The 27,600-nt window shown below is 35.2% G+C and overlaps 1 protein-coding gene across 5 annotated transcripts in view; it reads left to right on the top strand.

Moving 5' to 3' along the window:
* Positions 1–27,600, top strand: part of retn (retained) — a 254,523-nt gene that overhangs the window by 214,943 nt on the left and 11,980 nt on the right. For all 5 annotated transcript variants that reach the window (XM_074176486.1, XM_074176489.1, XM_074176488.1 and 2 more), the window contains exon 5: positions 23,430–23,613. In XM_074176486.1, coding sequence (XP_074032587.1) covers positions 23,430–23,613 — 184 coding nt within the window. The remainder of the gene's footprint in view (positions 1–23,429; positions 23,614–27,600) is intronic.

Genomic DNA, 27,600 nt, shown 5'->3' with positions numbered 1-27,600 from the left:
AAAATATAAATTATAGTTCAATACCACCTCCACAAGGCACATAAACAACAGTTGTTTTGTTATTTATTTATATAGAGGAAGATAGGTTAGGTGCACAAAAAGTCATAAGTAAACAGAACAGCACGCCTCTGATATATGTCATCTTTGTTTGTCTCGTACAGGTAATAGAATCATTGTCCTTTATTAGCTATAACCGATGTTGTCAAATGGTGAAATAGAAACGAATCCCTTTAAATGTTGAATGCATCATTTCATTCCTCTTTTTTAAGTACTCAAATAATTTTTTAAAGAATAAAGTTGAAATGATAAGTTTAAAATGCGTTGTTTCAGAGCTCTTTTATGAAAACTACTTGTGCAAAATAGTATAGAACAAAAGTTCCTGAGTTATCGAATGCTCTGCAAAAGCTTTCAGTTAAAGTGAAAGGGGAACCTTCTTTATTACGGTTTTGGCGAAGGTGAAAGGTCCACATTTCACGTTCCGTTGAACTATGAAGATGTGAGCCCATATACGTTCATTAAATGAAATGTATGTACGTATGGTGATTAATAACATCTTTCTGACTTACCAGAAATCAACTCTGGTGTATCCCAGGGTTCCATCATAGCACCGATCCCGTTTTTGTTTCATATGATACGTTAGTTTTACAGATAACAGTGTAGTTTCTACTGTTTGGATGGAAAAGTCTACCTTGAAGCAATCAAGTTGTCATGAACGAGGAACTATTGAATATTGTTAAATGAAAATCTACCAATCCCGTGGATTTCAATCCAAAGGCTCATTTGTTGTTCAGTCGCTCAATTTGTGGTACTTCTTAGCCAAGCAGCTTTGTCCATGTCTGAAGTGCTATGCTCTTCTTGATACTAGTTTTTATTTCTTTTTCAGTTTGACCAACAAACTACTTCCTTGGAATGATGTTACATATTGATTTTGAATTTACTACTGTTAAGTAGTAGTCACTTAAAAAAATATTCCAAATGTTCTACGCCTCTATGAATTGGCTGAAAAACACGAGATGTTTTTTCTATCGAGTCATCCGGTATAAAATCAGTTTATGAATTTCGAAGCGAGAAGTGTTTTGTCAGTTTTACAAGGTTTGTTTATATCACTGCTATATCTCAAAATCTCGTTATTGTTGTATTTACTGGTCGGGTTAATGTTTTCGAACATAATTTGCATGGAAACGGGCTCGGTTTGAGATATGGCTGCCAGAATAAAGAAGAGTTTGTTCTGCTCGGTGTACAGGGCTCACTAAATGTACTGTTTCTGAATTAGATGAATTTGAAATATTTGTAGTTTTTTAAATTTTGCTAAGAAATGTTACAGCTTTTATGACTGAATGTTTTTGTGCTTTCAAAATTTCCTCAAGTTTTTCTTCTCCTACTGACTCCTGTGCTAGTTCCATTTATAATTCAAAACTTTACTTTTTCACCAATCAATTGGACTGTCAAGAAGTTCTAGCATAGAAAATTGCCCACTCCGTGTCGATAATCTTTTATACTGTCAGATATTCCCTCCCGGTATTTAATTTTAAAGTCAACCCAAATAATCCAGTGACAATATAATTTAAATAGATGAAGTATTAGACTGTGAGAAGCTAATGCGAGCGGTGTTAATGCCCTCTCTCGGCTGCCGCAGCCTGCCAAAAATTCGTGAAAGGAAAAGTGTGATGTGGAAACGCATTTTGTGAATAGAATTGAGACTGTGGGAGTGTATTTGTTTGCTAATTATGAAATCATGTATTAGTATTTTTGATATGAATCGACAACGTTCTTGCGGAATATATTTAACAATAATAATAATGTTAATACGTTTTTATTCACTATAAAAATTACAGTTAAAACAAACGAAAAGAAGAAAAAGAAAACAATTTTAAGTAAAGAGATGAATAGGCGGAGTATCAGTCAAGGCTGTTTCAAATCAACCTGGGAATAGCAATAATTAAATACCAAAAAAAATCGAGTTAACAGTGATACTGTGATCACAAGATCAGGAAATTAGTTTGGAAATTTCCTTTTTTTATTGCCAAGGTCGGGAAAGGTCACAAGATTAGACAGTTAAGTCAGTCTTTATTTTTTTTTTGAAGATTTTCGATTGTGTAAGATCGAAACTCGCAGGGTAACTGACTATAATATTAGCAAGGGCCCAAGGATAGATCCCTGTGGCACTCCGTTTGATACCGATTGAGCCTCCAATACAACTCGATCCACGATTCTTCAGAGTGACACCGCTTTTCGAGAAAAACTGAAGTAGGCAAGTTTCACATTCCCTACTTATTGAAAAACAAAGTTATTATGGCATAAGGGGCACTACTCTGGAACTCCTTTGTTCATATCTTACAAACAGATTTCAGTGTGTTGAGCTAAACAATGTAAAATCTGATTTCAAAAAAATCGAGCATGGCGTCCCTCAAGGTTCAATCTTGGGACCTTTCTTGTTTATTGTTTATATAAATGACTTATGCCACGACATGGCACCTACTAAATGTTTTCTATTCGCTGACGACACAACAATTTTATTTGCTCAAGCAAGTCTTGAAAGACTCCGTCATCACAGTACAAAACTCAGCTAAGCTTTGGTTCACGAAGAATAAACTCGAATTGAATGAAAGAAAAACCCAATTTCCTGTCTACTTTCTAAAAAAAATGTTACTGATTGAATTGTGGATATTATTGTGAACCAAAATCTAGGTATACACAATTTTCAGATTCTACATGCTTCATTTTTTTTTCTATATAATCAGCAGTTCTGAAGTTGTAACTGGAAACAATATTTTTGTGGCTATTCGTTCCACCCATCTATGGTGTACAATATCAAAAAAGCTGAGTATTTATTTTTGTGGAAGTGTTCAACTAGATTTTCTAGAAATGAGTAAAAGGCTCTTCAATTCCAGGTGTTTATAACCGAAAACACTTTTCAAGAATATTTTCATTCATTTGCTCGATCTATTATTTCTGCAGACTGTTTTCAATAAATCGTCTATTCAAATCCAAGGTCAATTTTCCAAAGGCATCGCTCTCAAGGCCCTTAATTATGCCTTCAGTTATGTTATGCCTTCAGGTATGCCTAACCATGAAAAAAACAACAGTTATGACTCTTTAAAATGTGTCTGTGGTTAAAAACTTCATCTGAGATTGACAGAGAATGCTGAACACAACTATCAAATAATTGTGCCTGAAGTGAAGATCATCCCCAAGGCACCGTCTATCTACCATACATACAAGGTGTTCCCAATCGAATAGGGAAAATTGTTAAGAAGGAGAAATTTAATACTGTTTAAAAACCAACAAAGAACAAACACCATGGGAACTTTAACAGAAATGAAGAGAGGACACATCTACCAAAGATCTGGCACACAGCCGAATCGCGCGGGAAGTTCGCGCGTTCGGTTTTAGTTGAAACTTGGAGTTTGTAACCAGAAAAAACCACGGCAACACCCGTAAACCAACCGAAAAAATGGTGCCTGAGTTTTTATAAATTATATTAAGGAAATGAAATTTTTTAGATGACGAAAAATTCGAATACAAATATCCTACATTGTGAATGAAGTTGTTTAATTAGAAATATCGCCAAACGAATCGATCCATCGGTGAATCACGCAATGTTGGAAAATCCCGTGATGAATGTCGTAAAATTATTGTATAAACATAAATAGCGATCTTTTCGTCTAAATTTGTTTGAAAGCATAGGTTAAGAGCTGAACGTGACGATGAATGTGTGATATTAAAAACACATGGAAGTAATTCTGTCATCATTAAATTAAGTAGGTTTTAGTATCGGAGTGATTTTAAACGAAATTTACATTTTTACAAGACAAATATAGTTTTATATCCCGTTTAATTGGAAGTTTGATTTATGCGCAACAGCAGAGTTGATTTTATTAAGATGAAACATTCCTGATCAGTAACGTGGCATTCATATGGTGCACTACTATGTATTACTGAAATCAATAGATACCTTTTAAATATAGTATATGAGCTAATTATGAAACGTAAATTAGGGTTAATCGTCTTGAATCTTCGACTTTTCAAAAATTTCCTGTTCATTGTTCTTCAAAGTTAATTGCTCTTCCGTATGAACCAAGATACATTAACGAATCAGATCGTATTTTTAAACGTTTTGAACGTGTAGAGTTCTCCAAAATTGCTTGCCCGCTTCAACAAATTGGAGGTAACCCTAAAGACAAAATGTTGGAAAATGTGCAGTCTGGGACATACGAAATGAGCTGTAAGGACTATGACAATATGCTATCTTCTTCATGGCTCTACTCAAACTGAACGTTTTATCTTCTTGTTTGTTCTTTTATACGATTAGAACGCCTCAGTGCCTTGTCCTCTTGAAAAGACAGGACAAATACCTGCACTTAGGCGTTCTAACTGTATGAAAGAACAAACAAGAAGAAAAAACGTTGAGTCTGAGTAGAAACATGAAGCTCCAAATCCTTTATGTGAACAAATGGTAATATTAAAATATTGAAAACTAGGCCATACTAAGCGAGCCATTTGAACTCGATTCAAAGAAGACTCAGCACGTTCGGAGACCTAAAACGTCCTGAAGAACAGCCATAAATATTGCTGAAGCATATCATTGAATATAGTTTCTTATTATTTTTTCAAACATCCACAAGCACGTTATTTGCATAATTATTGCCCAAATTTGAAATGCTTGAAACATGATTTTGCCGTTTAGTAAATGTTTTTCATATCATTGCATTCCCATTGAATGGGTATGTGGTACTTATACCTGGTGTTTGCCTAGAGCTGACAATTCATTTGGAATTCCGCACGAAATGTATGCCTTACAGGTGAGATTCAAAAATATTCAATTGATGTTCCCAATAATTTCACGTTAATACTTTTTAATGATAGTCGTTATATAGAAAATAACAGCAAACATATGTATGAAAGTAGACATAGTTGAATCTCATGTTTTTAATTTGGTCCAGTCTCATATTTCGAATTTCTTCGCGATAGGGTTTTCATTACATGAATAAAATACAGTTAGCACTGGAAAACATTGACATTTTTATATTTATTAGCTAGAAATGTATAAACATTTTGCAGAAAATCCGGAAAATTGATAAGTTGATGCAGGCTGCTTTGAAAATTTGTTTTAAAGTCGTTTTATGCAGTGCTGTTTAGTGCAGTACATTAACATTTTGACTAAAAATCGGGTAAATCGGTTAAATCGGGATTTGAATTGCCTATGATTTAGTTCAGCTCCTAAATGTAAGATGTTAGCAATGTACAAATCTATTCATTAATAAGATGAATAATATAGGTAAATAATTGATTATATTTTTCCTCTGGTGAATTACTTTCTCAAGCCAGACTGAAAAGACTATTCTTCTTCTATTAATAGTGCTCTCAAGATAACCAAGCGTGCTATGTTCAATCTACTTTCGATATCCATCTTATTAATAATCAAATTATAGTAGTAGTATCTCCAACAGCATATGCAGGAATAACTTCTGTGAATAATCCTGCACTGACACCTGTCGGATATAATCCAACGCCCTTCGTGGTATTAGCCAGGGGAGTAGTTGTTCTCTGATAGGTGTCAGTCCATTAACCTACAGTGTAGGTGAGTTGGGACTGAACGCATTGTTCTTTTAGATAATTTGATCAAATTATAGTTTGACAAATATTGAATCAAGTTCAAAAAACTAATCCCTTCATGTTACATGGTAGCTATGACTGAAAGTTTGATCTGTAGAGAAAACAATAACTTCGGGAAACTTGTACTCACTGAAACTGTTCAAAATATTATAAGAGGGCTGGATGATAATGCTATAGGCTAATACCGTTGCAAAGTTTCTCGTACATTTTTGAATTTTTGGGCAAAATTTGTATTTCCTTCCTCCCTGCGGATATTACAATGAGAAAAAGTCGAAAAAAAAATCCTGGTCCACGCACTGATGTTAAAGAAAGAAACGTATCACATCTTGGCGTTGAATAACATATATTTCAATTCCAGAGTATTAATAAATCACCTGGCAAGAAAAATTGAACAACTTGAGAATAAATCTTGACTAATACGCTGACATTCTCATAATATCAGGCCGTATTCTTTGAAAATCCACGATTTATGGCCGTCCATTAGAAACCACAAGTGTGAATAGAGTTTCTACGAAACAAATAAGTTGCATTATTTATCCAATAAAGACACCGTGTCAGCCGCTCACCGTCCGAGATATAAAAATATCCATCTGACTATAAAAGTCTTGAGTCCTGTCCAAAATCCAGTAAATATAGACCGATTCCATCAAAGACAATGTTAATGTTATATCTCCTACCTGAATAATGATGATCGCCCCGCTAGATGGTGGCGATATTAAAATAGAGGCCTGACCTGACACGAATGACAGACTATGAAAGATGAGAGTCACGTGATCGAATTAACATCGCTAGACAAATAAAAATATCCTTAGTGAATACCCCGAATCGTCGCTGATATATAAATATACTTAGATGTGATTTCCACGTGTTCGAAAACAACGTGACACCCGCTTTGATAAACGATCTCCTTTCCGAAATAAAACATTTAATGGAATTGTTTCGGACGGTGATGTGTCGTTGGCAGGAAACTTTGAACATTTTTTTATCCACCTTGTCTCGCCGAGAGATCCAGGGTTGATTTATTCGCTTGATCCGATTGTTTCTTGTTTCGGATGAGGAGGTATTTGTTTTGGGATTTGCGAAACACGGTAAACCTCTCAAAAATCCAGGATATATTGTTTCTCGCAGAGGTGTGTTGAATGTGAGATTGGGAGAAGAGGCAGCATCGAATGACCTTCACGATCACCAGATTTGTCGCCCATTGGTTTTTTGTGGAAATACCTGAAAAGTGAAGTCTCTAGAATTTAATCACTGTTTGCGTCAAAGGAATATCTAGGAATGCTGTAGGGTCGAATAATTTAAGTTTTACAATGTAATTTAGTTAAAACTATCGAAATATTGACAGAAAATATTGATCCAGTTCTTGATAAATGTCCTTTTTTTGAATGAGCTGGGTGAAAATAGTACTTCACACTGTGTCATCTTCTGGGTGATATTTTTACGTTATATGCTTACTGTCAACAGTATATCTCGATCTCATACTGAACACTGAGTCATGCGAAGAGAGGTGCGAGATACGGCCAGCGCTGTGTGTTAGGAATCACACATGGCGTCCCTCAAGGTTCAATCTTGGGACCTTTCTTGTTTATTGTTTATATAAATGTGTGTTAGGAATCACACGTTAAAAAGTAAGACCTCGTTAGTCCTTAGCTCGCACAAGTTTCTCAACTTCTGAGAGTTGCCGTTCGTATGGAGGCGACAGCTGATTAACGGAAAAAAACAGATTTTAGAGTGAGAGGAAGGGAAGCCAGACATACTGGCGCCATTATGCGTTACGTTACCAAGCGGTCCATCCTCCCATAAGATGTTAGGTATCACTCCAAAAATTATTGGGATATTCGTGACTAAAATAACATTTGAAAATTATTAGAGAAACAAACTTAGTGTACGAGCAGACTGAGCTGATTTTGAATTTATAGATATGAAATCTAGTGAAAGCGTTATTGGAAAATGTTATCGAATCTGCTGATTTATGTTCGTATTTGTACGCGGAGAACCTCAGGCTGAATCAATTCAGAACCATTATTCCCTGTCCAGTGGCAGCAAGCAACAAAAACGTGTATCCACTAAGAATTGCACCATGCCTCGGGGGAAAATCCTGCACATGAACAAACAATAGAAGTTGTTCTAACATGAGCGTAGACCATATAGTTTTTGTGAATACGAAAACAAAATATAAAAATTGTGTACAAAAAAGTCCGCGATGATATGTGCCTATCTCGTAGAGATTTTTTAACACGCTTTTATTAGCTTCACCTGTATGTATGTATGTATGTTTGTTTGTTTGTAAGTCTCAAACTCGTGATCTGTATTTGACAGAACTATGAAGCAATTTTAAGCAACACAAAATTAATCTTCATCCAATTAATACCTTAGATAAATTGTGGATTCAATATGAATCAATATGGCCCTATACAGCGTGACATTTGAATGAATATTTTCGAGGATATAGATTCAAAATATAGGGACATAGCGGTTGCGGCGCTCCCGGCCGGGGTCTTCGTCATACTGAAAATGTAAAGTGTTGTCTTGGTTCAAAAATAATGGAAATGAGGAATCTTTCTGACCAAAAGTCTGGCATTGAATTAGTTGATGCAGCTCACAGGAATCTGCATAGAAAAAAACAAAATTGATTTTAATTCAAAAGCTGCTTCCACAAGGAGCCAGTTGGAATTTACTGGTTTCATTTCGGCTATTTTGTTAATGATTTATGAGCAAAATTGGACTGGAAGTAAATTTATAGTATATTGGTCATAAAATTTGTCTTCTCTTAATGGAGAGACTGATTAAGTTCACATTACAATGATTGTTTTAGATACCTCCATTAGAGTTTAGTGTGCAGGAAAATTGTTGGCTTGAGATATATTTGTGGTAGCTTCTTTAGGTACTATTAACTATATAGATGAATAATCCGCTGATAATCTCCATAAACATTATAAAATCAATGAAATATCAAAAAGTAAGCAAAAGTAAAAACCTTCCAGTTCACCTGAAGTTTATATAAAATAGAGATCATACATCCACCTGAATGATAATACTAACTGTGGATTAGTTGCTGTCTGAGGAAGGTTTTCCCAAGCTGTGGATTCATTAATATCTGCCTATTTTTTTATTTCAACAGAACAAAGAAAAAAAAATCTTGCTGTTTCCTAATTTGAAGAATGTAGCTTTCAAATTAGTAAGTTACGATCTGAATTGTTGTATAATTGTAGAAGTCTGGGTTGTGCATGAAAACGTTTTTGTGATTATATGTTTTAACTAGAACGTGTAAGAAATCAAACAAGAATAATAATAATAATTTTTTATTATTTCCTTGTTAAAAAGTACATTGTTATACGTACAGTGACAAGGAAAACGTCTGAGGGTAGGACACGTTACAGAGTATAATGTTTGTAGTAATCAATAATCTCTAAATATATATATATATATATATATATATATATATATATATATATATATATATATATATATATATATATATTGTAAAATGGATTAACAGGGTCTCTCAGTGTGTATATATACACTCTATACATGTGAGTTTGTAGTCCAAGGTGACGCCTAATATTTTTGTAGAAGTACAAGATTCAATTGGCAGATCCCCATTTTTATAGATAACAAAATGTTCGGGCCAATTACTAATTGTGAACTTCATCATCACAGTTTTAGATGTATTGAATGTTGAATAATTTTTTCTGCCCATATGTTTACTTGTTCATGTACATCCTGGGTTCTTTCCTGTAGGGTTGTTACATCAATTTCCTTCACTATGAAATTTGTGTCATCTGCATACGCTACTGTGTGAATAGTTGACAATCAAAAATAGTATAGGTCCAAGGATTGATCCCTGTGGGACACCCTGCCTAATGGTTGCCAACTGACTGAGAGTGTTTCCAACACTGACACGTTGCCCTCCATTTTCCAGATAGGATTTCATTAAAAGCTACTTATTGAGATTAAAAAGGTTTCATATCATCCGCATTTGATCCGTCTGGATTCAACCTGATTGAGAGAGTATTTTTCAAGTCATGTGACGACATTAGAAGTTTTTAAAATCCCCTTTTCGTTCTCAATTCGAGTGACAATGGAGTTCTTTCATGTGACGTAATATCCCCTCCATCTTAAACCACGCCACTGGCCCGAAAGAACCGAACTCTTTCAACTTATCGACATTTGACGTTGTAACTTCTCAGAGATCTGGGTGCAATTAGGATTTCGTTAAATATTACTAGGAAATCACGAAATGAATTTAATATTATAGGTATACTTTCGAAGGCCTATTATTATAAAACATTGCAGGTATCATCGGCAATTTCAGTAATTTCTCCGTAGCGCAAATCGGGTTTTCGTGTGAGCAGATCCTAAGAGGCATGGAACAATTTCTTACGGGGTGAGTGGGGAAGGTTTTCAATCGGATGAAAGAATTAACAGTAATTAATTTCCAATTCATTCATTGTTGCATTTATTTTCGAATTAACTGTACTACTTGAATAGCGTTCAAAAGTTAAAACTTGTAATGGTCACGACATGCTTTTTACCTGGAGTTCTAATCAAAAATTGATCAATGGTTTTAGAAAACGTTTGTAACAAAATTATAAGTTTTTTGTTAATAAATAACTACAGCTCTTGATGAACTTGTAATAGAAAAAAAATCTGATGGATGGAATATCAAATCATTCACCTGTTACACCTAGAATACCTCAGGGTTCTATCCTGGTTCCTCACCTTTTCATCATGTATATCAGCGAGTTTACAATGGAATTCCTTCGAAACTAGATATTTGCAAACTCTAATTAACAGCTTTAGATCAAAAGGAGTCTGTATAGAATCTAAAAACACCAAGGAGTGATATTTTTCGCTAACATCTTCAGAACCAAAGTTGAAATAACTTGCAGGGATCGAATAATATCGAATTATCAGCGCTATTGACTGAAGACTGACCATTCAGAGGACCGATATGTAAACAAATGGAGGAGATCAGTTGCATACAATACGAAAAAGAAATAGATACAACCCCCATGTCTTAGTCCTCAGAAGATAAGCAATTTTTTAATATCCAAAACCAATCTTTTTTCAAGAACAACACACAAGCAGTAGCATTGAATTGAACCTGATTACGTTCACCCCAATACGAAATTACTTCTAGATCCTCATTGAGACATGCAACCTCCTGCTGCCGATGTTCTGGAATCCAAATGGAATGACGAGCCAAGTGTGATGTCATCAGCAAAGCAATATAGGTATTGAAATTTTTTTTTCAATGAGTCGTTGAAATACAATGAAAGAAGGGTTGTAGATAATATGGATCCCTGGGGAACACCAGCGTTGGTAAAATTATTCGAGATATATCCATCGAACCTGCAGGGTACACACAAACTGGTATAGGGAACAAAAATGTTGGAATGGATAACCTGAAATGATGAGACTTGAAACACAATGAAGATGTGGGTGTGTTTTCCTGAGACTTGGAAGAAATGGACAAGTGAAAGCTTGCTTCCAAGCAGTAAAACAAAAATTGAGACACATTTGATAAACAGATTTGGAAAGGGGTACTGGCAATAATTCAATTAACAGTAGATATGTGTATTTTTTGGGTTATAATACAGTATTGAAGAAAAGAGTCTACAGTATACATAGTTTATTGGTCATTTCTTTCGTGTCAGCTGTTATTTTATCTGGTTGTGGAATCCAGCCACAATCATTCTTTCCATATACATCATCCCCTTCAACAAAAATAAAAAGAAAACTTCAAAATACAATTCGGTGTGATGTAAATAAAAATCTCACGCTCTTCGATTATTTACGATCGCCGTCCAATAAAAACCATTCTTACCATCACCTCCGTCAAACGTTCAGCAACAAAGTACCAAATTAAAAAATACAAAATTAATTCGCCAAAGCAGTTATAACGTCACATAACTCAGATTCGTCTGCGAGATCGGGAACCGTGGCGAAACGAAATCTGCAACTTTTTATTGAAAAATAATACAGGCGACTGTAATGAAATCATACACACACTCTGGCGCAGGGCCGGTTCGAGAGATTTTTGCGGGGGTATTTTGTCGCGACAACATATTTGTAGATTAGGAAATAAGAATATAAATATACATATACACATATACAAAACACACAATTAATATTTTTTTTGAATTTGAATGAAATTGTATATATTCTGTCTAACAAAGCCGGATAGTTGATTATTTATTTTCGTTTCTATATGAGTGGAAAAATTTGATATTATAGTTTTGCAAAAGAAACCAATTTTGCGGCTTGTATTCAGGTCATGAAAGATAATTTCTTTGATCATTACCAAAGTTTGAGAATAGATCGAAGTTAGGTTATGAGGTCATCTCGCGCATAGATGGAATTGCCCCAAAAACACAAACCACACCTAAATCTAGAAAATATAAATTTTAAATTTGATTCAGCTCTAGAATCGCATGAAAATCACCTCAATTTCTTCAGAAGTTTCCAACGAATTTCATTTGAAAGAGGAGGAGCAGAAAGCCTAACCACTTTTTGTCAAAAACTATTCTGTTCAAAGAAATACTGGGAAATGAGAGTGATAACTTAATAATCATAAAATACAAGTAGACTACTTGTTGTTGATCTATTATTCTGAAAAGCAAGCTGTTTTTTTTTTGAAAATTGAAAATTCATGGAGAAATCTCGTGAGTCGATGTGAAAAAGAATTCACAAAAAATTTTTGTTGCTCGTAAACATGACTAGGCTAGGAGTTGAAGCTCGGGGGGTATTATTACTGTAGCTGATATTATAATATAATTATAGTTTTTGTTGTTGAAATGATCAGCTAGTTCGTATATAGAAACTAACTCTGAAGTTAGTTTTGAAGGTTGGTTGGTTAAAAGTTACTTTCTTTACAATTCTTTGTTATTTTTTCAGATTGACTCTATGTTTTTGGAATAGTAGGAAACTGTGCATATTTATATGGGGAAGTGCTGCATTTTTTTATGGAATGTGTACAGTTGAGTTTTCAATGGTGTTTAGCATGAGTATCTGTGTGTTTAATTATTGTCGAATTTACTGCAGAAATGTGCTCTTTTTTCGAAAAAAAAAACTGTCGAAAATGTTGCTTGCCAGTATGCCTACAGCCCTGGCACATTTTATCTGCGCTTTTACGGCTAAATCGGTCCTGCTTTCAACCACTCGCGCACACATGCAGCTGCGTTAATTTATTTGATTTTTTTACGATGGCATTGATCAAAAGGGCCGACATTTTAATAATTTCATTTGTTTTCGTAGAACGGTACGCTATGACTCCGTGACGTCACAGTTTATACGGCCTTTCTCGGAAGTCGAATATATTTCTTGGCTTGCTTTGATGTAGACTGTCCGTCGTCTACTGTGATTGTTGTTTTTTGCGACGGTGCAGCTCGAATTGAAAGAATGGGAATTTATACACGCCAACTAAGAAAATTGAACTGACTTTGTGCGAAATGAAGTCACTTTGGGGGCGCATATGGTTGATGATAAGGTAGGTAAGGTTACAAAAACACCGCTTCTTTATAGTCCAATCTCCAGGGCCGGGTTTGAATTAGAATGATACCGAACATTATGTAACTCTAACTCACTTTGGTGATCCTACTAACACTCGTTTTTTAAAAGGCAAAGACTAGGACACAGCCTACAGAACAGATAATCATTTGAGGAAATTCAATAAAAACAATAAAGATCAAACTACAGTGTCAGATAGGTCGGAAGTATGAGTTGACTGGTGGTTCTTGTCCAAAATTTTATATGGGACAAACCGGAAGAAGTTTTTTCGAAAGAATAAAAGATCATAGAAATAGTTTTTTGAATGGGAGGACGAATCCAGCATTTGCGAATCATCTTTTGACAGGGGGGACGAGTTCAATCACAATTATGACGTATTGCATTTGGAAGAGAAAGGTTCAAGACTTAAAAAGAGCTTTTGAGACAATTGATAGAAAAATTATGTTGTTGAAATTGGCTCAGTATGGGATTGATGGAAAGGTGTTAGAATGGTTCAGTGATTATTTAAACAATAGAAAACAGAAAGTCCGTTTTAAAGATGCACTATCAAATGAAAAAGACATTGATGTAGGTGTTCCCCAAGGTAGCGTTCTGGGCCCACTTCTTTTTGTTTTATATTTGAGCGATATTGAACTTTTTATTGAATCTGAGTTCATAAATCTATTTGCTGATGATACGGTGCTTATGTGTAGCGATATGAATTTAAAGAGCTATTCATAAAATGGATAGGATTTTAGGAGCGGTAGCAATGATATTCACCACGAAATATAAATACAGTTCTCTGGATATCAACGATATAAATCTCAATATCAATAACGGAAAAATTGCAGTTGTGTCATCAGTCAAATACCTTGGTTTTCAACTGGATAATTTTTTAAATTTTGACAATCTCTTCGAATATATACATAAGAAAATATCGAAAAAACTAAATTTTTTCAGTAAAATAGCACACAATTTGTCAATGCAGTCCAAAGTAACAGTTTACAATTATTCAACCACACTTTGATTATTGTGCGTCATGATTATTTTTATTTAACCTCAATAAATTAAATATGCTACAAAAACTACAAAATCGAGGGATGAGAGTAATCTTGAAAACAAATCGCCGTACTCCCATAAAAAGTATGCTTGATTGTGTGAATTGGTTATCAGTTGAAAGTAGACTCTACTATTTTACAATGACTCTAGTTTACAAAATTGTAAATGGGCCGTCACCAGAATATTTCAAAGAGTACATCAAATTCAATGAAAACATTCATAATTATAATACAAAAAATTCCAATAATATACATATAAACAGATCGGCATTCGGAAGTACCATGAATTCGTTAATTTTCAAGGGCTTCCACGAGTTCAATGAATTACCTGAAGAAATAAAAAAATATCCATTTCAAAAGATTTTAAAAGAGCACTCAAAGAATTAAAAAAAAAGTAATAGAATACAAATTGAATAGTTATATGGAATTATTTGGGACATTATTGGCTATCATTTATTGTTTTTTCATTTATTGTTTTTTCATTTATTGTTTTTAATTGTTTTCAATTGTTCACTAGGGTATTGGTATCTGTAATGAAACCAAATATCACTGTTTTAAACATTTGATACTGAAATCTTTATATGTAATGTTCACTGTCTGGCTACATGCTAGTTTAAATCTCAAACTGTTTAAATTTAAAATTTTTTACATACATTTTTTTATATTTCATTGTGCTAGTGTTATTATTAAACTCATAGATATGTAAATTAGGTTTCCTATTTCAATAAAGATTATTATTAAAAAAAATCCTTTTGGAATGTTCAGAAATCAATAGATGTAAAAATTCGGGATTATTCCTCAATGATCAAATAGGTTTGAATTGTTCTCTTTTACTGAATTTAGTTTGCAATGAAAAACTTTGTGATTACGTTAGATCTCAATAGTCTATACCTCACATTGAAGTATTTTGTTTGAATACGATACGAGTATAAGTACTGTTATTTTTTTCAAATGGCAAGTTCGATCTCTTGCCAGTTTTTCTCAAATGATGATATCTTGCATTGCCCAGCCTCCTATAGTTGATTTCTCATTGACTAAGCTATCCAACAAAATATTAATTGAATATAATCGAAAAGCAAATCGTATCGGAAATCCTCAATTTGCATTTCACACCGATCTCTTCGAAATGTCAACAATCGTACACGAGACGGAAACACTTTCCTAGCTTTCTAATTCGAAAATTTTATTACTGGTTTGTTTTCTTTCAATGTCAAACAATAAAAAATAAAACAAATAGAATCTTAACAATCCTCAATTGATAATAAAATAAATAATACGAAAATTAATGATTATCTCGTGTTTGTTCCGCTTTAGTGCAAACATTATAACACTATTTTCCAATTTATTCTCCATTGTGTAAATTTCCGTCAATAAAAATCAAAAGTTGGGATTGGTGACACAATATATCTTGTGGTTTCGTCGGAAATTCAGATATTCCATAATATTCGTCATCTGTACGTACACATAATGAGACAATACAGCGTTAGAGATATTTTTTCGAATATTTTGAACTAATGAATTGAACACATTGATGAGAATATGAGCTTGGCATACACATTCCGATAATAATTTCTACAGGTATAAGGTTGTTGTACTTGAAATTTATTTCAAAACAACTTTTCATTATGTAATGTAATCAAGATGATTCCTATTTGAAAAACCCATTTAATCTCAGAAAAAGTGGCACGAAAAAATGAATTGCACAGTATCTTCGACATTTTTTTGTAGTGAAGGAGTTTCAGTTCGATTTTAGAGTACAAAAATTATATCTTCCTATTGAGATTTTCGAGATAATTGAAGTGGAATAATGTTAGCGGAAAACTGCATTTTTGAACTCTTTTCAAATACTAGACAAATTTCGTCGTTTATATCTCCTTCATTGAGTTGTTTGTCAGTTTAACCAATCGCACTGTGAACCTGGAGAAAAGAGTATATCTCAATCATAGGCTTACAAGAAGTAAGCAGATATGGAAAGATTCGACGAGAAAGCAATTAACGAGGCCCTATGGCAAATTATTACCGATCTCTTGACGTCATTATCTTTGTCAATTAGATATTGCCCACCTGTTAATATATCAAAATATAATGTCATGCTCTTTGGTAGAACAGCGGCGAGAAATCGTTGCTCTGGCCTCATAAATATTGTAATAGATGAAACAGAACTTCCCTTGAAAGGAGTTATAAAAAACTTCGGTATCTTGACAACTGTCTTCGTTTCAAAACACATTTTTCGCAAATTCTGAAACGGGGTTACACAAATTTGAAAATAATATATTCCAACAGAGCATTTCTCTATAAAAAAGGGAAATTATACTCTGCGATGCTTTAGTTCTTTCACATGCCAACTACGCAGACGTGGTGTATGGTCCGGGAATTTTGAAAAGTTTTAGAACCCAAAAGCTCCAGAATGCATGCATTAGGCTCATTACGGGTACGAGGAAACGGGAACACATTTCCCATCTGTTCGGGGATGTGGGTTAGTTGAATATGGAATTTAGACGAACATTTCATTCTGCAACATTTTCTCGAACACTTCTCAAAACAAAAAAAACCCTTCTATCTTTTCGAAAAAATATCCTTTAGAAATGACGTACACTGTCTTAACTTGAGATTCAGGATACATTCAGCAATACCACAGCATAAAACTTCTCTATTTCGCGGATCATTCACTTACCATATTGCTTACTCATATAATCGGATACCCATTGAATATTAACCTCTGCCATTAGGAAGCTTCAAACGAAAGATAAAAAAATATCTTCTTACAACTGATCGAATTATGTTGAAATGAATCAACCTTTCTCCAAGCTCAACAAAATATATATATATTTGATTTCAATTTCGCTGTGTATACTTGGTGCACTGTTCTTGATAGCATATTGTTTTTTTTTCTCCCTTTTTTGTTTTTCTCTCTTTTTTGTTTTTGTTCTTACGGTTGGATGGAAAAGTAACCTCTCCGATGATTCATCATACGCAGATATTGAATCCTGCCAATTGATTGGTTGTAATTGTATGGAACCATCAATAAAAGCCATTTTTATCATTATTATTATTTCTAAAGATGACGTCATAGTGCTGTCATGTTAAATTTAGAGAAAATGTCTCCTACGCCACTATTTTGAGTGAAAATAACCGCATTGAAAAGAGCATTTCATATCCCTCTATAGATTTTCAAGTGTTCCATCATTGAAAGTATATGCTTCGAAAAACTATACCTTTATTCCGAATTCAAAATTTTTCACCTCATAAACAACTGAATGTCGCCGTATTTTGTTGTCACCCCGTATATGATAACGGTGAAGTATACTCTGTCCATCAAAGCAACGGAATGCTTCAAAACATTATCATGCATAGTGCACGTGATTTCCCAGGCAAGGCAGCTTGTACAGAGTCACACTAAGGAACGACCGAAATTTATTTGTTTTTTTAGTGATATGCGGCTGGGTATAGGATTTTTTTTTGGTAGAGGCAGGCCCTGAATATTATAACAAGATGGACCGAAGAAGAAGGGCTTAACATAAGCCCATCCAAATCGACCATAGTAGCATTCACCAAGAGGACTAAAACGGAGGGTCTCGGACCCATAAAATTTCGAGGTGAAGAAATACAAGTGTCGAGGGAGGTTAAGTATCTGGGAGTAATCCTAGATTCCAAACTGACCTGGAACCAATACTTGGACAGGATAAAGAGGAAAGCGGAGGTAGCTCTGATTCTTGCAGACGTACATATGGAAAAACATGGGGGCTAAAACCAGACATGGTATATTGGCTATACACGATGGTGGTTAAACGCATCTCTGGTCTGGTGGCCAAAAATGAAGCAGGCGACCGCCATCAACAAACTAGGCAAGGTGCAAAGACTTGCATGTTTGGGAATGACGGGAGCAATGACAACTACCCCAACAGCTGCATTGAAGGCACTCCTGAATCTACCTCCTTCACACTTTGTAATAATGGGGGAGGCCAGGATGGGCCAATTCAGACTGGAAAACTCACCGAACCACAAAAGATCGGACTGAACAGAAATTTCGGAACTAGTGGAGGAGCACATATTGAATATGTTCACAGACCACATGTCACCGAAGTACACATTTAACACAAATTTCACGCCAAAAAATCATAAGCCGTTAAGAGTGGAAGACCATTAGTCATCCCGAAAACATGTTTGAAAAAAACACCTGGTATACAGATGGATCGAAGACCAAACATAGAACGGGAGCTGGAATATACCGAGCGGATAGAAATTTAAACTACAGTTATTCGCTAGGACTATACACATCCATCTTTCAGGCGGAAGTGTATGCTGATGAATGCGCTAGACGCGGATCATCAACTTCATATATAGGTCCTGAACCAGCTTTGGGGGTACCAAAATCATTTGTGAAAAACCAGATTAGGACATGGATCAATAAGAAGCACACAGAGTACTGGACGAAAGTACCTGGCAACAAATACAGTAAAACCTTCATTAGGGAACGGTCCGAGAAAAGAACCGAAGAACTTCTTCAATATAATAGGGATCGGCTCAGAATAATTACAGGGTTACTAACCGGTCATTGTCCGCTTAGAGGACACCTGAATAAAATGGGGCTGTACAACGGAGACCTCAGCTGCAGATTATGCAACGAAGGGATAGAAACAGCTCTACACATCTTATGCGAATATGAGGCACTGAATCACGGGAGGCGGGCAATATATGGACGTACGAAATTACGTCCAGAAGAATATGACGAACATCCCACACGGAAACCTGTACAAACTAGTACAGGGAACGAGACTGATGGAATGGGTGTTATGAGAAGATGGGAGAATAAACGCAATAAGCCCAAGAGGCTGCAGTGTTTTCTTGAGACTTGGACTAAATGGACAAGTCAGACAGCTCCCAAGGTACCAAAAAAATGGAACCTTCAATGAAAGCCATTATTATCATTATTAACATTTCTAAAGATGACGTCATCATGAGTGCTGCCTTGTTAAATTTGGAGAAAATGTCTCCTACGCCACTATTTTGATTGAAAATAACGACATTGAAAAGAGCAATTCATATCCAATCAATTGACCAGAAAAAATATATGGGGTTGCATTTAAAATTCTCGACTTCGGTTAATTTCCAGTCATCCCTGTATAGATTTTCAAGTGTTTCTTCATTGAAAGTATATGCTTCGAAAAACTATACCTTTATTTCAAATTTCAAATTTTTCACCTCATAAACAACTTAATGGCGCCGTGTTCAGTGTTTTGTTGTCACTCCGTATATGATAACGGTGAAGTATACGCTGTCCATCCAAGCAACCGAGTGCTTCAAAACATTATCATGCATAGTGCTCGTGATTTTCCAGGCAAGGCTGCTTGTACAGAGTCGCACTAAGGAACGACCGAAATTTGTTTTTTTAGTGATATGTGGCTGGGTATAGGTTTTTTTTTTAGGTGAAGTACTTGACATTTTTAATATTTTAAACTTTGAAATATCGTATATGGATATAGTTTAGTTAGTTTTACAGTTTCTACATGATTATTTCTACATAATAAGCTGAGAGCTCTATATTATTCCTGAATGTTTTCATAAACATTTATTATTATTTTCCAACGACTACAAACCAATGACAGTTCTTGTGGAACGTCATCTTTGAATATTTTTGTAGTAACTCTTAACTCTGTATGCGAAGATAACCAATTTTCCGGTTGTAGCACTTTTATAACCCGTTCCACACACTTTTCCTCTAAAAAAAAACAAAAACGAGGTGTATAAAAACAAATCAAGTCGTCCGGCATTCGGATCGAAAGCGTTTGTTTTCGAGGCACTTGGAGTGTATAATTACAGAGAAGCGAAAATAGATTTCGAAATCATAATCTACTAACAAAGTGAACAAACGCTAAATTTAAATAAATCATCGCGCGGCATTCTTCGAGCTTGCCAGCCAGAAAAACAAAACCACGATGGCGTTGATCGGCTATTAAAAGATTTTCGGACGGCCATGGGGAGGGGGTGTAACAGCTAATCAATCATAATCTGGGTATCAAACAATGGCTTCCTGTACAAAAAATATTGTGTAGTCTTGGCTTTTGTTCAAAATTGGTTTCATTCATTAACGTAATATCCATCAAGAACGCCACAATGATTTCAATACCTCTTTTGTAGAACGATTTATCTTCCGCTTCCAAATAGGCCTTAGTGTCAGCAATAACCTCTTCATTCGAGCAAAATTTCTTACCGGTGAGCATTTTTTGAGGTCTGCGAACAGCCAGTAGTCGATGGGAGCAAAATCTGGCGAATGCGGTGGATGTGGGAGCATTCTGGTTTTCTGGTGTTACTGCCTCATTTGGACGTTCTTATAACATTTTTTAAGCGTTGCTTCACTTGAACGATATTTTTCCCATCACGAAGCAGTGTAAAATTGAAACTCGAAATTGTTTTTGATCCATTGTCTTGAAAATAACAAAAGTAGTGTCACTCTTACCACAGTAACTAACAAACTTATGAGTAGAATATCATGAAATGTCAACAGCTTTCTGTTGAAGGTTAGTTCTTACTTGAGAAAGCGGTGAATACAATATGACTAGCGCCATCTATGCGTTAGGCCCGAGATTTTTCAGCCCATCTAATATGATTACTTATATTATAAATAACAGTTGATCTCAAATTTGCAGACCAATCAGATCCGTTATGTCTCAACTGCAACTAAAAAAACTAACTGATACACTTTATTGTATCATTTTCATTATGGAGGGTTTTACAAAAACCGCGACACGTGTTTAGCTATACAATTGCTTTCTCAGGCGTTTCAGAAAGCCTAATATATAACCCACGCACAGGTTTATTATTCTGTGGGAACTATATTTATTTGTCGTTAACTAAGATTATTATACAGGGGTATTCAAACTCGTTTCTGTACATGGAGATCTCGTAAACGATAAGAGATAGAGTGTCGGTTAAATTGTGGCAAAGTTGCGTATTCAATGGTGCAAAGAAATCGAATATAGCTCTTTTGGTTCTGGAGATATACAGGACAAACAAAAAAATTCCAAATATTTTTTTGCCTATATCTTCTTTATTCGCAGACATATTGAAAATCTGTCCACATTTTGCTATTGGCACTTGATGTGGGCTCTCAGAATATATCCATGAATCTTTTATACAGGGTGTCATCTGACTTAGGTGTCATCTGACTTAAATACGGATCTGTATTTTTTTGTAGTTTTTGGATCGTAGACGTTTACTTCATACTGAGAAATTAAATTCAATTTTATATTTCGGAATTTTTCGGTAATATTCGCTTATAATTGTGTGAATTATTCCCTTTTAAATTACGGCCTTGGAAATTGGTTGACTGAGTTGAATAAAAACACAATAGCAACTTTCACGTCTCCCTATGTACCGTAGAGTTTTTCGAGATTTTTTTTTTCATTTTTAGGTACCTATTCATATTTTTTCCATTGCTCTGAGCGTTTTCTACAATGGACTTCGAATAAGAAAACCTTTTATGATTACCTGAAACATATCTACAATAAAAATATATTATGTATTTCGATGAGCAGAAAAAAAATGGTAGCAATAATAACATCCGAAACGAACACTATGATTATAATGAAAATTGAAATGAAGTAAGTAATAATGGGGCAATAAGATGGTCTGCAAGATCACCAGATCTTACTATTTTGGGCTATTTTCTATGGAGGACATTGAAAAATAGTATTTACGCTGGCAGAGAGATAGAAAATGGAAGGACTCCAATTTGAACATTTATTTTTATTCGAAGATATAAGCAAAAAAATAATTTGGGATTTTTTAGCTTTTCCTGTATATCTTCAGAATCAAAAGAGCTGTATTCGATTTCTTCACATCATTGAATAGGTCTCTAAAAAACACAACTTTGCCACAATTTAACCGACACTCTATCTCTTATCGTTTACGAGATTTCAATGTACAGAAACGAATTTGTATACCCCTGTATATTCCAAACTGAATGGCAAATAAATATTATTATTATAGTATAGCGAAACAGAACACAGAGTTAGATACTACAAATGCAATACGCATATATACAGACGGCTCAAAAACCAAAGAAGGCTCAGGATGTGGAGTGTACTCCAGATCACTAGTCCTAAAGACTAAGTGGGGAATGGAAAAAAATACCAGCGTGGTCCAAACGGAACTGACTGGTATCCCAATCGCCACAAAAGAAATAACCAGGAAAGGCATTTCTGGCAAAAACACAACAATCTGCACTGACAGCAGACAAGCCCTATTAGCCTTGAACAGACAACGTGTTATCTCAGGGCTAGTACTAGAGTGCCACCAAGATTCAGCCAAAGCCTCGGTAGATAATAAAATTATCCTGAGGTGGGTTAAAGGGCATAACAGGAGTAAAGGTAATCACATTGCCGACTCTTTAGCCAAAGAAGCGGCTGCACTAAGAATTTCAGGACCCAGTGGCACCTACGGCCTGATACTTTGACAATTTCTGAACTAGCCAAACGTCACACCCATGCTCAATCCCTCAAGAGATGGGATGAAATCAAAGGATGCCAGGATCACCCTGGCCGACCCTGGGAAGCTGGCAGGATGTGTGAACAGGAAGATGAGACATGAGGCATGTTTCAAGCGAATATCCGGAGTTATCATCAATAAGAGAGTGTGTGTTCGGCGAGTCTTGGCCTACACCTGCCGATATAAAGAAGATGTCTCCCAATGACGTGTTCACCTTCCTGGGATGGACGATGACCTAGGAAGACAACTCCTCGGGAGGATGTACAATCGGTCACATGTGGCCTAAGTACTGTGAGTCTACACTCACACCCCCTACTCTACAGATACAGATAGCAAAACACATGTCGCGGTTTTTGTAAAACCCTCTATAGTGAAAATCATACAATGAAGTTGTATTAGATAATTCTAATATGGATTTTCATCAAGTATCTTCCATTTCTATTCATCCATCAACTACAACTGTCAGTCTAAGCTACAAAATTTAAATTGAAGGAACAATATTTAATAAATTGATGGATGTAGCCGTTACTACGTGGTAGGAGATTATAATGAAAAGAACACTTTCAATTGTAACTAACGTTACTACAGTTTCGTCCTATATGGACATTCTCAAACTGATACAATAAACTCCATTTAGTTTGAGAATGTCTATATGAGACGAAACTGCAGTAACGTTAGTTACAATTGAAAGTGAGAAAAATATTGAAAACAAACACGCGCTACGCGTTCATTTGTATTGTGAAGTTTTATTTTTTCAACAATATTTTTTTGTTGCAGGGTCTCCAATTAATCGGCTCCCCATAATGGCCAAGTCGGTACTTGATCTCTATGAACTATACAACCTTGTGATAGCTAGAGGGGGGTTGGTAGATGTGATAAACAAGAAACTTTGGCAAGAAATAATTAAAGGACTCCACTTACCGTCATCGATCACTTCAGCGGCATTTACACTTAGGACACAGTAAGTATTTTGTTTTGTTACATAGCCACTGGGTTCCCGAAAATTGCCAAACTTCAGATGCGTTTTAAAGTGTTTTATTAATATTTCACGTTTCACGCGGTGTTAAATGCTTCATTACAAGTGTTACACTCTGAACAGCTGAAAAGTTATTTTCTCACGTTCCACGTATAGAAAATTGTAGGAGAAAGTGGTAGCCACTTTCAGTGGCTACCACAGTCCCGCAGTCCCGCAAGGATCCAATACTTATCCCTACACAATCTTAAATGTATTTCTATTAATATAGTATTTGTTCATTTTGACATATCATTGTTCAAGTTTCCAAAGGTAACAATTGAATTTTTGAGGTTAGAACGAAAATAAACATCGATAAATCTGCCTTCCATTTTGAGAACACTTAGAGTCGTTTTTGAAGGGAGTACTGAGTAAATTCGGAGAAATTGCACTGAAATAACTATATATTATGATGAATAACGTAATCTTTGAGAGCTATTGAGTGACTTGAGTGTTTTTATGTATTTAGATTAGTTGGTTCTTTGAAACTGATGGGATTTCATTATGAAAGCTACAGTTCAGGCCTTTATATTGTAAATAATTATTAACAACCCTATTATATAATTCGCCTGCGTTTCACAAAATCCATGTGTTATGAAAATGAGGTCAACGACTAGAAAACTAAATTTTCTGATTGAAAATAGCTTCCGTTGAAAATATTGTTTTTAAAACAAGTTTTCAATCGCACATCAACTTGTCACTGAAATTCATGATTAATTTTAATCTTGAAACAAATTATCTGGTGGCATATTTTTTGAGTGTAGGTGTTCTTCATCAAGCAAGCCAAATTGTTTTGCAAAATCGTTTATGATGAATTTCGCGCCCACCAAACTCAACAACGGTATATTTTAAATATCAGAAATTTTGGTGTCTTTTAGTAAATAAAACACCGTGATCGTCAAATTTTGGCGTTCATACATCATTAGCTAAAAATGACTTCGTCGTTCTTTCATTTCGTTTGTTATTTTTCGGATACTACAAGATGATTGTTGTAAAAAAGCGACGACTGACAAATTTTGTAATCAGTGCCGGCGGGAAACTGAAGTTTCAATGAAATTGTCGTAGTAACTGTGCCAAAATATTGTGAGTCACCAAAATTATTTTCAATTAGGTGGGACTGAATAATTATTTTGCGGCTTATACCGAGTGGGTTTAGAAATGTTGACATAAATAATGATTGCAAAGAAACCAGAATTGATCAAGTCTCTTCCACACATACAGTGTTGCCAACCCAACCTAATAAAGCTATTTTGCGCGAATCATATATTCATGGAAAATGGATGCATAGGTACCTAAATTCATAAACCTGAAAACACATCTGTAGATTATCACAGCCGGTGTCTTGCAGATTCTTTGCCGTTTCGAGGTTTATTAACCGTGGTCTGTAATTTTTTAGACCTGACGTTTTGCCTGCAACAGCGACAATTCTGTTTTAATCCATCTTCTCGTTTTGTCAATTTCGTCTTGTGTCCATTATATCTTTTGTGCATTCCATCTTCTGTCCATTCCATCTTCTGTCCATTTTATTTTTGTCCATTACGTCTCATGCCTCAGTCACTAAGTCCATTCGAAAAGTATCTGCTTAAAATCTTCTCCTATCTTTGTCAAAAATAATGCGATGGCAAATAATATGATGCGGCAAGGGATACGCTGACAATCTCATGAACAACCAATTATGTGTTGTATCGAATGATATTGTTTTACTGTTTCATTCTATCTTCTCTCTTTGCCCATTCCATCTTCTGTCCGTTTCATCTTCTGTCCATTTCATTTTTTCCATTCTATATCATGTCTTTGTCCATTCAATTGATATCTTCCTAATATCTTCTCAATATCCATTTTCCGTCTTTGTCACAAATAATGCGACTGCAAAAAATGCGATGTGGCAATGGCATGGCTATCAATTTCAGGAACAGCAAATAATCTGTTGGATCAAATGATAGTGTTTCACTATCACAATCTTCTGTCCATTCCATCTTCTATCTTTGTCCATTCATTCAATGTCTTGTCCATCTTCCGTCTTTGTCCATTCATTCCATGTCTTGTCCATCTTCTGTTTTTGTCCATTCATTCAATGTCTTGTTCATCTTCTATCTTTGGTCATCTTATGTCTTCGTCCATCCATCTTCTGTCCATTCCATCTTCTATCTTTATCCATTCATTCAATGTCTTGTCCATCTTCTGTTTTCGTCCATTCATTCAATGTCTGGTCCATCTTCCGTCTTTGTCCATTCATTCAATGTCTTGTCCATCTTGTTTTTGTCCATTCATTCAATGTCTTGTCCATCTTCTGTTTTTGTCCATTCATTCAATGTATTGTCCATCTTCTATCTTTGTCCATCTTATGTCTTCGTCCATTCTATCTTCTGTCCATTCCATCTTCTGTTTTTGTCCATTCGTTCAATGTCTTGTCCATATTCTGTTTTCGTCCATTCATTCAATGTCTGGTCTATCTTCCGTCTTTGTCCATTCATTCAATGTCTTGTCCATCTTTTGTTTTTGTCCATTCATTCAATGTATTTTCCATCTTCTATCTTTGTCCATCTTATGTCTACGTCCATTCCATCTTCTGTTTTCGTCCATTAATTCAATGCCTGGTCCACCTTCTGTCTTTGTCCATTCATTCAATGTCTTGTCCATCTTTTGTTTTTGTCCATTCATTCAATGTCTTGTCCATCTTCTGTTTTTGTCCATTCATTCAATTTCTTGTCCATCTTCTATCTTTGTCCATCTTATGTCTTCGTCCATCCATCTTCTGTCCATTCCATCTTCTGTTTTCGTCCATTCATTCAATGTCTGGTCCATCTTCCGTTTTTGTCCATTCATTCAATGTCTTGTCCATCTTCTATCACTGTCCATCTTATGTCTTCGTCCATCCATCTTCTGTCCATTCCATCTTCTGTTTTTGCCCATTCATTTAATGTCTTGTCCATCTTCTGTTTTTGTCCATTCATTCAATGTCTTGTCCATCTTCTATCTTTGTCCATCTTATGTCTTCGTACATTCCATCTTCTGTTTTTGTCAATTCATTCAATGTCTTGTCTATCACTTGTCTTTGTACATTCATTCGATGTCTTGTCCACCTTCTGTCTTTGTCCATTCATTCAAAAGCTTGTAAATTCTTTGTCACAATCAATGCGATCGCAAATAATGCGTTACGACAATGGCACGGCTAATAATCTCAGAAAAACCAAATAATCTGGATGGAACTATATTGTTTTACTGTTTTTTATTACATCTTCAGTCTTTGTCACTTTGCTATAAAGGCGTAGAATGGTTTTTTTTTCGAGGAAAATATGTGTGTGTAATTGGTACACAGGATCAAAAGTTCAATACTAAATGGTAATGGGCCTGCGGTGTTCTGAGGTTGAACTGATCTGCTGAGATGGCAGATTGCAATATGCTAGAAAAACTGCAAAAATCAGAAAGCGTAACAAATGTGTGAAAATATGTAGATTTTGCATATTTCGTGTCATGTTGGCAACGCTGTTGACATATTGCATAAACGTGTGCATCTAGTACCAACCAATACGGCACGTGTGAGTTGAAAAAAATTATTGTTTTACGGTGTCCTGAGTGCAATATAGGTCAAACCGTCCGAAGACAATTTCCTGAGCAGTCGTTAAATTTCTTAACGACTAATTTCATTGAGCTGTCGCCTTTTTTGACGTGTCTCATTTCAAAAACGGTGACACACTTTCTTCTCGATAATTGAACGTTTTGGTGATAGAGAGAGGTCAACAGGTTTTCCTATGATGACATATCTTAGCTCAATTTCTTTGTATGAGGCAATTAGTAGAAGCTGTAGAATAACACGTTTTCATGATGAAAGAAGAACCAGAAGAAGTCTTCATTTCCTCCACTAAAGATATGAAATAAATGAAGTAAATCTGTGGTGATACATGAAGATTTTGAAAAATTTCGAAAGTTGACACT

This window comes from Leptinotarsa decemlineata, unplaced genomic scaffold (assembly GCF_025532065.1).
Source record: "Leptinotarsa decemlineata unplaced genomic scaffold, Ldec_3_MD MMD2_tig00001719_RagTag_RagTag, whole genome shotgun sequence".
Classification (NCBI taxonomy): Eukaryota; Metazoa; Arthropoda; class Insecta; order Coleoptera; family Chrysomelidae; genus Leptinotarsa; species Leptinotarsa decemlineata.
Note: the sequence above shows the minus strand (reverse complement) of the source record. Positions and strands in the feature narration are given on the sequence as shown.